This window comes from Sorex fumeus, unplaced genomic scaffold (genome assembly GCF_029834395.1).
Source record: "Sorex fumeus unplaced genomic scaffold, SorFum_2.1 ptg000123l, whole genome shotgun sequence".
NCBI lineage: Eukaryota > Metazoa > Chordata > Mammalia > Eulipotyphla > Soricidae > Sorex > Sorex fumeus.
The window spans coordinates 1,711,233-1,724,997 of NW_026606180.1; the positions used below are offsets into that span (position 1 = coordinate 1,711,233).

General features: G+C 46.1%; 1 protein-coding gene across 2 annotated transcripts in view; it reads left to right on the forward strand.

Moving 5' to 3' along the window:
• The window catches only part of LRFN2 (leucine rich repeat and fibronectin type III domain containing 2), a 183,095-nt gene that overhangs the window by 136,409 nt on the left and 32,921 nt on the right, over positions 1-13,765 (forward strand). For both annotated transcript variants that reach the window (XM_056137307.1, XM_056137306.1), the window contains one exon: positions 9,538-10,965. In XM_056137307.1, coding sequence (XP_055993282.1) covers positions 9,563-10,965 — 1,403 coding nt within the window. In that variant the 5' untranslated portion in view covers positions 9,538-9,562. The remainder of the gene's footprint in view (positions 1-9,537; positions 10,966-13,765) is intronic.

A 13,765-nucleotide genomic window follows, 5' to 3' on the forward strand; every position in this document is an offset into this window, starting at 1 on the left:
ACATACACACAGATGTGGTTTGTTTCACATAATCTATTATAGCAGGTGTTCAGGATCTTGTCCTCACACAGTCAAGACAGAAAGCAAGAGGCCAGAGATACAATGGGCCAAATTCAGAAAAATATTTTATTTGCAGGAAGGGAAAGAAGGGAGATGGTGGTAAGAAAATTTCCAGTTTATGGGAAGGGTCTCCTGAGGAAGAATTTGAGAGGAAGGCAGAACTATTCCCCCTTACTAGCCCTTTTAACAACACTGGAGTGAGTGAGCATTTCTTTATTGAATTTAAAGCAGGAATAGGATATGAGATGAATATCCTCTGATGTCCCCCCATCTCAATTACTGGTCAGAGCTCATCAAAGTTATTATTAGGTACCTTCCACACTATTGATTTCTTTTCTTAGGACCGTATTCCTAATCTTATTGTTGCCCTACTCCCTGTAAAATCACAGTGTTGTAAGGGAATTTCACAAGAGACAGCTGAGTATACCTGACAGGGCTGAACTGGGAGTCTTTATTAAAAGCCCGGCAACTGCAAGTAGACTAGCATCCCAAAGAGCTTGCAGTCTGAGGATAGTCAGGGATGAGTTTATAAAGGGAAAAAGTGTATCCTAAGTGGCTGGAGAGATAGTACAGTGGGTTGGGCACTTGCCTTCTGTGTGGCTGACCTGTGTTCAATTTCTGGCATCCCATATGGTCCCCTGAGAGCCAAGGGTAACCCCTGAGCTTAGTCAAGTGTGGCTCAGAAACCAAAATAAATAAGATAAAATCACATAATAGTAAGACAATGAATATAATAGGTGAGGGACTTTAGGAGCCTGATCGGCTAAAACAAGTTATGGAAGCAAAACAAGCTAGTTAATGGTTAATCTGGCTATGGTCATGGAGAACAATTGGCCTGTGGTTATGGGAGACAATCACAATTAGGGAGAGATGATTCCAGGAGCTCAACAGTTTGTTTATGGGCTGTCCTTGTTAATGGGTTTCACCAAATCCTTGGAACCATGGAGAGGAGTTTCCTTCCTGCTGACAGACCAGGAGAGGAATAAAGATGGAGTTCCTGAAATCAGGATCTCCCAACTCAGCAGGACAAAGCTGCTGGAGAACAGAGAGATCCTTCAGCATGGGAATTCTGCACCCCAACCCCCACCCCAGGGGCAGATGACAGAGATAGGACAAAAGGGCCCAAAGGACACTGGGGGGCAAAGCATGGGCTCTAGACTGAGCTGATTGTGTGGACCATCCCCTCAATACACACACACACACACACACACATACACACACACAGGTTTTGTTGTCATGGCAAAGGTGACTCCCACTTGAGGTATAGGGTTAATACAGACTCCCACTTCCAGGGTGGTTTATGTGAGGTGAAGAGGAGAGACATGGCAGCTCAAGATGGGAGTCTACCTTTTCTCTCTCCACCTACCTCCATAACCTCGGAAAGTGCATGGGAAGTCCGGGACCGACAAAAACCTGCTCGAAGCACCTGAACAGTACAGACCGCCCGCCTCACCAGCCCCACAGGGTGGATGTTTGTCAAACCTAACCTGGGCTTCACTTGTTCTGCCTGGCATGGAAGATGAACCCTACTACCTGATTTCTGTTGGGTAGTCTTGATTGGAACCCAGACTGGAGCCAAGGAATTGCTTTTTGCAGGATAGGGAAGTCAGTTCTAAAGCTTACCTGGGCTTTCCAGATGTGTCACCTTATCTCAGAGAAAACAATTTCGAGAAGAGATAGCTAGTTAAGTGAAAGGAACATTTGACTAACATTTACCTAATTTAAGTAAAACATTATTTGGGAGAGAAAGAGTGAAATGTTGCTCAAGGGAGAGTCTGGGCTTCTCAAGAGAGAACACGGGCTTCTCATAAGTACACATCCCACGTGAGCTGCAGTGGATCACTGCAAAGAAGTTCAGCCATTCTATGTCTGCCCCTCTCCCTCTGACTCATTTCACTCAGCATGATACTCCCCATGTCCATCTATGTACAAGCAAGTGTTATGACTTCATTTTCCCTAACAGCTGTGTAGTATATTCCATTGTGTAGATGGACCCTAGTTTCTCTATCCATTCATCTGGTCTCTGGCCTTTGGGGTGTTTGCAGATTCTGGCTATTGTGAATGATGCTGCAATGAACATAGGAGTGCAGATGGCTTTTCTGCATTGTGTTTTGGGGCCACTAGGGTATATTCTCAGGAGCAGTACACTTCGTAATGATCACTCTGGAGAAAAACTGAGTGCTGAAAGGAAATACAGTGAGACGCATGATAACCTTTCAGTAATGTAGTGCCAAATATATGTCTAGAGAGAGAGAGAGGAGAAAACTGTCTGCCATAGAAGGAGGTGGGTAGGGAGTGGGGGGGAGGGAAACTGGGGACACTGGAGGCAGGAAATGTGCACAGGTGAAGGGTTGGGTGTTGGAACGTTGTATGACTGAAACTTAACCATGAACAAGTTTGTAACTGTATATCTCGCTGTGATTTAATTTAGAAAAAAGGTTGTTGTTGTTTTTTTAAGAGATAAGGACTCAGTAGATAGCTTCTTAGCTATCTACTAGTTGAGACCTAATAGTCGAGGCCCAGTACCCCAAGGGATTTCCCACTGGGTCTGTCCCACGAAAGGCTCCACCTGGGCTGAAATGAAGATGGGGGAGGGGTATATCCATCTTTTCAGGGTCAAAAATAATGTTTGGGGAGTATAGGAGAATAGTTCAGCATGCCTTGAATATAGCTGGGAGTCCTGAGTTCCCACGGGAGCACCCACACCATTGGCATATGTGTATATATGGAATATGTATGTTCCCCACACTGCAGGGCCAAGCAGCACCACACCCCGACCCCATCCAGTTGAATATCTCTTGAATCCCATGAGCACCATTTGGGAGGAGTGGAGGAAAGGAGACTTATTTCTTTATCAGTGACAAAAAAAAAAAAACAATCAAAAAGACCTCTGTGAAATCACTGTGTCTGCAGTTTACTCCACAAAGAGAAGCTATCCAGCACAGGCCACTAGAGGCCCTGGTCCCAGCCAGTCTCCCCACATGTCAGATGCCCTGTGTGAGCTCTTAGCAGCTCAGCCTGGCCTTCAGCGTTGTTTTTTCTCTGGCACCCTCAAGAGGGAGTGTCCAGGCCTTCAGAACGCCACCTTCCTTCTATGACATACACTCCTGCGTGTGCTATCATTATAATCAGTGGGGGTATAGGACACTATTGAAGGGGACTGATGTGAAGTGGAAGAGGAGAGATAGTAGCCTTAAGAAAGAAGGCTGCTTTTCTCTCTCCACCTTATTCACTTGGGGAAGTGCCTGGGGGAAATGTAGGTCTCATGAAAGTGTTACCAGCACTTGCATGGTATGGACCTGTCTCACCAGCCTCATGAGCTGGTCCTCCAACCACCATACCTACGTTCCATTTGTTCTGCCCAGTGTGGGAAATTGTCCCTGCCACATCCTATTTCTTGAAACTTAGACTGGAGGGAGGAATTGCTTTGCTAGAAAGGAAAGTCAGTCCTAAATTCTTACCCAGATTTTCCAGGTCCATTGTCTTGTCTCATAGAAAAGAATTTTAGGAGGCAATGAATAGTGAAGTAAAACAGTTTCAGTATAGAGATTATGAGAAAGAAAAGACAGAACTTAGCCTTCTCCAGAGGGGAAAACTGAGAGCACATATCTTTTTTTTTTATTTAGTGAAACACCATGAGGTACAGTTATAGACTTACAAATTTTTGTGCTTGGGTTTCAGTTATACAATGATCAAGTACCCATCCCTTCACCAGCGCCCATCCTCCACCACCATGGGTCCCAGCATCCCTCCCACTCCCCGCCCCCCCCCCATCCCACCCTGCCTCTGTGGCAGGGCATTCCCTTTTGTTCTCTGAGAGCACATATCTTAAGTGGAGATGTGGGCCACCATCCAGAAGGGGGACAAAAGGTGGACACTTGTTCCTCGCCTTTTCAGAGTTAGTTGTTTTTGTTTCTTTGGTTTGTTTCCTGTTCATTTGGTTTGGTTTAGTTTTGGTTTTGGTTTTGTGAGCCACACCTGACTGTATTCAGGGCTTACCAAGATCGATGCTCAGGGATCACTCCTGATGGGCTTTGGGAACAATATTGGGTGCCAGGGATTGAATCCCAGTCAGCTGCATGCACAGCAAATGCCCTGCCCCTTCTGGGACTATAGTCCGACCCCAAAGCAGAGTTGGTTTTCTAGGTTTTCTCCCAAACTTCCCACACATGAGACTTTCTGCATAAATAAGAGTCTGTTCATTGGGGAAGAGCTTGGAAATTTTGGTGTCCACCTTCAGATCTTTATCACAATCCTTTGTTCCTGCTGGAGCTTCTCTCCAGAGAAAGGCATCCAGCCTTCTCTGGGCCTGTGCAAGCACCAATTAGGGGTCTTATCCAACCTTAGTTCCTATGTCCACAATAAGGGTCTAGCTATATATTTTTTTGTTACTTTAGGACTAGTGACTTCCTAGTTACTAGAAACTTCTTCAAATCCCATCTTGGTTTTATTACTGTCCAAGAACTCATCACTGCCCCCCCCCACCTCTCTGCCCCAATCTACCTGCCTACTTTAATAACTTTCATTACTACAGCAGTAGGGGCTGGGGGAGCAGATCAGGACCCAGGGAAATAGGGTCTAACTCTGACTTGGTTCAGGAAAGCACAGCTGATGATGGCCGAAGCTTCTGAAGCTGTGATCAAGATGATCTTTTCTGCTAATTAGTCCAGTGAGCCCTTGACCTGGTGGACACAACACTCAGTGCCAATGCAAGAACCTCATTCATTCCATTTATATTTATTGGGTACTTCACTGAGTAGGGGGTAGGGCTGGGTATTGTGGATACAGTGACAGGTAGACAAGACAATTAAGTTTCATGCCTTCTGCAGGTCAGAATAGAGGAGGCAAGCAGATAGAGTTCAAAGCACAGTGAGTGAGATGTAGGGGGAATGCTAGGCTGCTTTTGGTAGTCAGCCTCTAAAGAACAGAAGGGCCTGACTTGATCCCATTATGGAGAAAATTTCTAGAAGAGGTGGCATTTCCTGGAATAGGAAGCAGTGGAGGTGATAGAGAAGCCAGGAAGAGAGCAGTGAGGGTAAGAAGTTGGGGGACAGTGAAGCACAGTGTGTGAGAGAGGCTTCATGAGTATGTGACATGCAGAGCAGAGGGAAGCGGGGCCCAGAGAGAAACCAGGGCACTCGGAAGGGCACTCTTGCAAATACTTAATCCTGTGCTGAAAATTCAGAGGGTGGCTGCAGTGAAGGCGAAGGTCCCTGTGATTTCACCAGGACCCATAAAGGATGGAGTTGGAAGACCTTCCAGAACAAGTTCTGAGGTGTTGCCAGTAGCAGATGTGACTCCCACCAGCTAAAATGTTGTTTCCAGGGTTGCTTTAGTGAAGTGGGGAGGAGAAAGAAGGGTTCTATAGCTGCCCTCTTCACCCATTCTTGGTCAGGTGCCTGGGGAAATCTATATTGATACAAGTCTGCTCTGAGCGCCTGCATGATTCAGACCTTAATCTCACCAGCCCCATGAGGTTGCTGTCAAACCACACCTGGGTTCCATTTGTTGTGCCCAGTGTTGGAAATAATCTCTGCCACCCGATTTTGCAAAGAGCTGAGAAGCCAGGCTCTTTCCAGGAGGGGACACTCCTAAGTTCTTTACCCAGGCTTTTCAGGTCTGCTACATTTCTGGAAGTGATGAATAGTAAAAGTAGTAAAAATAGTAAAAGATGAAATTTTAAAAAAGTTTATTTGGGAAATAAGAGAAGGGGGAGAGAGAGAGAGAGAGAGAGAGAGAGAGAGAGAGAGAGAGAGAGAGAGAGAGAGAGAAATACCTGCTCAGGAAAGAGTACAGGGTTCTCCAGAGTCACGTCCCAGGCAAGGATAGGGAGCGTTTCACAGGAATGGAGAAACCCTTCCCCAAAGTAAGGAAGGGCATATCTCAGATTGCACAGGCAGGACCCCTGTCTGTGGAAACTCTGCCAATGCAGTTTATACAGTTTTCCCAATCTGCCCACCCCCCAGTCCAGTTCATTGCTAGGGTATTGCTTAGGGGGGAATCTAGGAGCTGTTAATGGTCTTCTGAAAGGAGACTTTGTTACAGAGGTTGGATGGGCGTCTCCCAGCAGGGGGTAGCAGCGCACCTGGCCTGGAATTCTGCATCTCAGTGGTTTCCTAGGTTTCTGAAATGGATCTTTTGCGTCAAATGCCTTCATGACTTTGGGCATGTTTTGGGTTTCAGACAATGTTTTTCTTAATTCACATTACCAGCACCCCCTATCTTCCTTGCTGCGGAGAGGGGTGGCACTAAGGGAGGTTGCCCTACCTGCACTCCCCCTCTCCCCACCCCCACCCCACAGGCAGCATTTGTACAAAGTGCAGGGACAGTAGCACCTGCCTTGGTACTGGGCAGGCCGTCGTCCTCCTCTTCCCTTCCTGACAAATCACTCTCTAAAAGCCCTCCACTAATTACTTATGAGTGGCAAGTGGTACTGGATGGGACAATAAAATCTGTTCATGAGACGATAAACTGGGTCATAGACCAGACGATATAGACTTTGGTTTTCCACAAGCCTCTGCCCCCTTGAAACCGTCATTCTTACTCCCCTTGGGTCATCAGCCTGGTGGAATTCTCCCCGTGTTGCTTTCCCGGGTTCATGTATAAGGCCCTGTCAACTTTTTTAGGAGAAGAGTTCTCAGTTCTGACCTCTTATACATTTCTATTTCTCCAGAGCCAAAGAACCTTGGTTCTGTACCAGTCTGAGCCTGGAGAAAGATGGTAGGTAGAAATATATCTTCCATAGACCACTTTGGGATATATATGTTGGGTAGGATCTGGGACAGAGTGGGCTGGGACCCAGAGTCAAGAAGACGAACTGGCCTATGGAGCTGAATTATGTGGAGTTGGGCAATCAGCAAAGGCATTTCCTGAGGCATCCACAATAAAGATGAAAAGAAAAATCCTCTGATACAGAGGTCAGCTCTTTCTATAAGGGGCAAGTTAGCATATAAGCCAGGCTTTGCTGGCTACGTTTTATCTGCTGCCACAATCACCCCTGTCATTGTGGCATGAAAAAAGCCCACAAATAATAGGTTAATGAGTGAGTTAATATTACTGACTGTGATTTAATAAAACTTTATTTACAAAAACAGGTGGCAGACTGAAGCTGGCCCTCGGCTTTAGTTCACCAACACCTGCTCCCCCAGAACTGGCCAATATGGTAGCCAACAGCCCCATATGGCTACTAAGCATTGGAAATGTGCTCTATGTGTTAAATACACACCAGATTTTAAAGCTTCAGTACAAGTAAAAGAATGTTAAATATCTCATTAATAATTGTATTGGTGGCATGTTGCAATAATATTTTGGGTTAAACAAAATTGATCATCAAAATGCATTTCACCTGTTTCTTTCTAATTCTTACCGTAGTCACCAAAGTTTTAAATTAAATTTTAGCTACTATTATATGCCAATGGACAGAACTGTTCAGGAATAACATTCTCTGGACTGGCAAGATAGTACAATAGGTAAAGCTCTTGCCTTACATGCAGGCAACCCGAATTTGATCCCTAGTACCACATATGGCCCCCTGAGCACCTTGAAGAATGATCCCTCAATGCAGAGCCAGGAGTAAGTCCCAAGCACCACCAGGTGTGGTCTACCTTCCACCCCCACCCCCTACCCCCAAAGAATAACATTGTCTATTTGAGAGGGTAAGTCTCTGACCCTGAAGAGGTTCAGGCAGGAGACTTATCCTTAAAGAAGAGCAACCATGAAATTCCAATCTTCACAATAAAGCAAACATCCGATTGGAATGAATAGGTTTTAATATTTAAAATGTCTTTGCCCTCCTTATATGAGAGCTGTTTTGTCTGCATACATGTTCCTTAAATTGGGAGCTATGGATCTGTTTGCTTGCTCAAGATGATAATAAGAATGTTTTTAGTTTTATTTAAGTGGGGAGAAGGATTACAGAATTAAACATGGATTAATCATTCATCCAGTTTCTTTACTGCAGTAGAATTTTTCAACCTTCTGAACTTGCTAATGTGTAGAGAAAGTCTTTGCACGAGAGAGCTAGACTAGGCAGAACCTTAGCCTTCAATGCCTTTCTTACAGAACACTTATTAGCATCCCTAGAAGACAATTAAAAAATCCTGGTCTGAGTGATGCTATATAACCCATGTGCTTGATTTTACATTGGTCCAATTCAGTGAATGGTCTTGGCATGACATAAACAGCCACCAATTATGAACATGGCCTTGTGTAAAATTTGGAGGCATAAAATTCCCAGTCAAAATCCTTTGATTGATGTTTTGGGGCCACACCTGTCAGGACTCAGTGCTTACTCCTGACTCTTCATCAGAGCTCACCTACCAGAAGGTGGGGATCAGGAGACCATATGGAATATGGGGATTGAACTAAGGTTGGCTGTATGCAAGGCAAGCATCTTACCCATGGTACGATCTCTCCAGTTCCAACTTAGCCAAAGTCTTGTTCTTCTTCCCAGTATTATTCATTCAATGTGTTAGCCCATGTTTTCAGTCTTCAGTACTAAGAATAACCAAGTCCTGAACTTTTGGGTATTTTTTGTTGGTGCAGGAGACAAATAGTCAACAAGACAAGTGGGTAACTGATGCAGTAAGTTCAGTATTATCAGGGCCATAGAGAAGACCCCAAACAGGGAAGAGGGATCTGCTAGATTGATGGGACATTGGGCGGGAGGTGACTAGTGGAGGTAATGAGGTTGAGAACCAGATTTCATTTATCTGCACAGATCAGCTTTTCTTCATGAAGGGTGTTCCTAAGATAATATTTGTGAAGAGCCAGGAGGAGGCGTCAACAGAGATTAAAGCCTTTGCATTTCATTCTGTTTGCCATTCCATTTCTTTTAACTCTCAAATAGACATCTGCCTTGTGGATTCTTAATGGAGAATAACTTAGCCAAAGTCAATTTCCAGAGTCCCTTGGGGCCAGTTCTCTCCTTGTCCATGTTCTTCATCTTAAGGAACTCTGATCTCATTTCATTTCCTGCTCAACCTAAGCCAATTAAGGGAAAACTACTTCCAAATACATAGGTAACACACTTCTTGGATCCTGTGATCATTAGATGAACTACAGGCATGGAGTTATTATCTATCCATCCGTCCATCCATTTGTCCATCTATCCATCCTTCTGTCCATCGCTCTCTCTATCTGTCTGTATAGTCATTCATCCATCTAATAAAATTTTTAGAGTACCTACTGTGCTTCTTTCAGGTACTGTGCTAGATTCCAAAATATATGCCCTTATGGTAGTGACATTCTAGTAAGAAGAATAGAAAGTATTCCAGAGACACAGTGACCAAGTAAATGAAATCATCTATCAGAATGTGATAAAGCTAATAAAAAAAGAAAAAGTGGACATGTATCAAAGAGATTAGTAGGAGGGATTCTTTGCTTCTCCTCAAGGTGGTGTTAGTGAGAGGGAAAGGGCTCTGGGCAAGGACTTTGGATGCCAACTCCTCACCATGACCTTGTGCCTGTCTTTTTCAGGCGCCGTGTCCTGAGTGACCAGACCATGGAGAGGCTGCTTGGTGGCCTGCTGGCGTTTGGCATGGCGTTTGCTGTGGTCGACGCCTGCCCCAAGTACTGTGTCTGCCAAAACCTGTCTGAGTCATTGGGGACCCTGTGCCCCTCCAAGGGGCTGCTGTTCGTGCCCCCCGACATTGACCGGCGGACAGTAGAGCTGCGCCTGGGTGGCAACTTCATCATCCATATTGGCCGTCAGGACTTTGCCAACATGACGGGGCTGGTGGACCTGACCCTGTCCAGGAACACCATCAGCCACATCCAGCCCTTCTCCTTCCTGGACCTCGAGAGTCTGCGCTCCCTGCACCTCGACAGCAACCGGCTGCCCAGCCTGGGCGAGGACACGCTCCGGGGCCTGGTCAACCTGCAGCACCTCATCGTGAACAACAACCAGCTGGGGGGCATCGCTGACGAAGCCTTTGAGGACTTTCTGCTGACTCTGGAGGACCTGGACCTCTCCTACAACAACCTCCATGGGCTGCCCTGGGATTCGGTGCGGCGCATGGTCAACCTTCACCAGCTCAGTCTGGACCACAACCTGCTGGACCACATTGCCGAGGGCACCTTTGCTGACCTGCAGAAACTGGCCCGCCTCGACCTCACTTCCAACCGGCTGCAGAAACTGCCCCCCGACCCCATCTTTGCCCGTTCCCAGGCCTCCTCGGCTCTGACCGCCACACCCTTTGCCCCTCCCCTATCTTTCAGTTTTGGGGGGAACCCGCTGCACTGCAACTGTGAACTCCTCTGGCTGCGGAGGCTGGAGCGGGAGGACGACCTGGAGACCTGCGGCTCCCCCGGGGGGCTCAAGGGTCGTTACTTCTGGCACGTGCGCGAGGAGGAGTTTGTGTGTGAGCCTCCGCTCATCACGCAGCACACACACAAGCTGCTGGTGCTTGAGGGCCAGGCGGCCACCCTCAAGTGCAAGGCTATCGGGGACCCCAGCCCCCTCATCCACTGGGTGGCCCCTGATGACCGCCTGGTGGGGAACTCCTCCAGGACTGCCGTGTATGACAACGGCACACTGGATATTCTCATCACCACATCTCAGGACAGCGGGGCCTTCACCTGCATCGCTGCCAACGCCGCAGGGGAGGCCACGGCCACAGTGGAGGTCTCCATTGTGCAGCTGCCACACCTCAGTAACAGCACCAGCAGAACCGCACCCCCCAAGTCCCGCCTCTCGGACATCACTGGGTCCAGTAAGACCAGTCGGGGAGGTGGAGGCAGTGGGGGTGGGGAGACTCCCAAGAGCACCCCAGAACGGGCTGTGCTTGTGTCAGATGTGACGACCACCTCGGCCCTGGTCAAGTGGTCGGTCAGCAAGTCAGCGCCCCGAGTGAAGATGTACCAGCTGCAGTACAACTGCTCTGATGATGAGGTACTGGTTTACAGGTGAGCTGGGACCTGTCTGCTTAGGGGAGGGGGAGGTCATGGGGAGAGGACTGAGCTGGCCCCACCTAGGAAACTCCTCTCCAAAGGTGCTGGTGGAGTTCTTGGTCACACTCTGCCTTTCACTCAGGAGAGAAGAGAGAGAAAGGACAGTAACTGCTAATTGTCAAGAGAGGAGCCCATCCACACAGCATCCTGAAAAGATGTGTTCCCAGGGAGCTTGCTTCTTGAAGCTGGGGTTATGTGAGGTGGTCCTGTGGCTATGAGTGTGCAAATGCCCCAGGACAACAGGCGAGACCCAGGAGCAGATCTAGTTAAAGTTTTGGGGTCAGGAGTAGTGGAATTCGGTTATAGGTCTGCAACTTGCTCGTCGGTTCATGTTCCTTAGTATGTTTTTCTCCTTTGTCAAATAGGGATTAACTCACAGTTCACTTAGTCTGGACTCTTGGATGCAGGGAGCTGTACTCAACTCAAACTAACTTTAAAAATGAAAGAAAAGAGGAGAGGATGTATTGGCTTATATGATTGAAAAATCAGGCTCAGCTTGATTCCTCGGCCCCCATTACACTGTAATCTCACTTCTTCAATTTCTCAATTCCCATTTCCTTCTGGGTTGTCCTCAGGTAGCCTCTTTCCTCTGAGAACACCTAGAGAGGGAGAGTGCAACCTTCTCCAAGTTGGAGTGCAGAAGACTGTCCCACAGAAGTCCGGAGTTTTGACCAGCCAGATAAGGCCCTTCACTTGAACCCCCAATATGAAAGGCGACGAGTCCCCCTGCCATTTCTACTCACTGCTCTAGGTTCAGTCTTCTTGTGAAGCAAATGTAGACAATGTCATTTGTAGACCTGGTATTCTGAAGATCAAAGGATCAATTCCTTGGCCTGGTTGAGAGGGAAGGAAAAGCTTCCTCAGACTTTCAGCTGTTGATCAGAGGAAAGGGGCACTCATGGAGGGATACATAGAGGCCAAACTGGCCTCAAACCTGACCTTTCTTAATGAGCTCTAATTTCTTTAAATATGAGGAATATGGCCTAGAACCTTACCAGATAAAGAGCATATGGTTTCTTCTAAAACCTTGTGTTTTATTTTATGCATTTAAAGCCATTATTTTGAGAAGGGATCTCATAGGCTTCATCAACAACTGAAGAGTTCCAGATGCAAGAGAGGTTAAGGCCCCAACACATCCCTGAGGTTCCTTCCACTCTCACCTGAGTTGATGAGTCTCTGGAGAGAGCAGTGGGGAGAAGGCACAGAAGTATCCACTCAATTGAGGGGCAACCATGTGGGTGGGCTACCTCAGAGATCCATGGAGCCAGGGCATGCCCTGCCCTTGGCCTATCTGGAGAGCAGATTCCTTTCTCCAAATGCAAAGGAAGCAGAATTAAAATTTAGCATGGACACAGGCATATATTCACACAGAGATGGAGTTGTAGATATAAAGCTATTGATATAAAGTCAACCTATATATACACAATTGCATTTTCATTATAAAACTAACATTCTGTGAAATATTTAAAAATAGAGATCATGATAAAGAAGATAAAAGGTTCCTGTCACCTCATCACCTAAAGTCAATCAGAGGCTTTTAGTCTTTCTCTTTTCTTCCCATTCAAAAGAATCCTTAGGATCAATATAGTATATGCTTTTGTGTCTCAAGTTCTTCTAGTCAACATTTAGGAGGGTAAGTTCCTATGCTATTAAATTTTCCCCCACTTGTTTACACCATAAATATCTAACCAGACTTCTTTTGTTAGATATTTTAATTGTTTTCCATTTCTCTGTATTGAAGTACACAAACACTCAACTCAGGGGTAGCACATACCCCCAGGCTGTGCAAGGCTCTGAGTTCAATTCCAGCCACTGCATGTCCTCCAGCACCACAGGATGTAGCCTGGCCTGGTGACTCTCAAGAACCTCCAAACCCTAGATCCAAGTCTTCAGGTTCACATTCACAGGAATAGCCTCAGCTATCCCCAACACCCCCCACCCCATACCACTAACTGTGGCCTTTATAAACATTAAAAATAATTAACGGAGAAAAAATAAGTATTGCAACAATGGAACTCTGTACATAAATATATCGGCGCAACTTCAATGATTTTTCATAGCATATTTCCTAAGAGCTGAATTTCTTGTCTAGTGAGTAGAATAAAACCTTTATACTGTGCATAATACTTATTTATCCATGGGCCAGTGGTAAGAAACAGTACCCATTTGGCCACGCCTTATCCCATTACTGAATATAGCCTGGATTTTATCTTTTACAATTTCACAGGTGAAAATAGAACTTGTTATCATTTGCATTTTTTGATAACTTGTGAGGTTGACCTTTTGAAGAAAGTATATTTCATTTTTCGAATTTATTATGTCATTTGGACTTTGATAAAAAGTGGAGGGTGAAATGCTTCAGTTTGTGAGAGGGGAAAACGTGGAAACTGAGGAAAGGGGGTCAAATGTGACTCTCCCCGGGGCTCACAAAAACCCTGGACAGAATAGAATGTGGACTCAGCACCTAAGTCCCTCAGGGTGAGAATTCACATTGCTTGTATTTGAGACTGGGAAGCTGGACACTCTAGGTTTCTGAATAGAAGTAAAATGGAAACATCTTTGATGGATGGACATCGAGAGTATCATGTTGAGTGAAATGAGTTAGAGGAAGAGAGACAGATAAGATGTTTGTACTCATTTGTGGGATATTCAAAAAACAAGCAAACATAGTATGAGAATAATACCAAAAGACAGTAAAAACAAGACCCAGGAAGACTGGTCCATACAAGGAAGCTTGCTACAAGTTGTGGGGAAG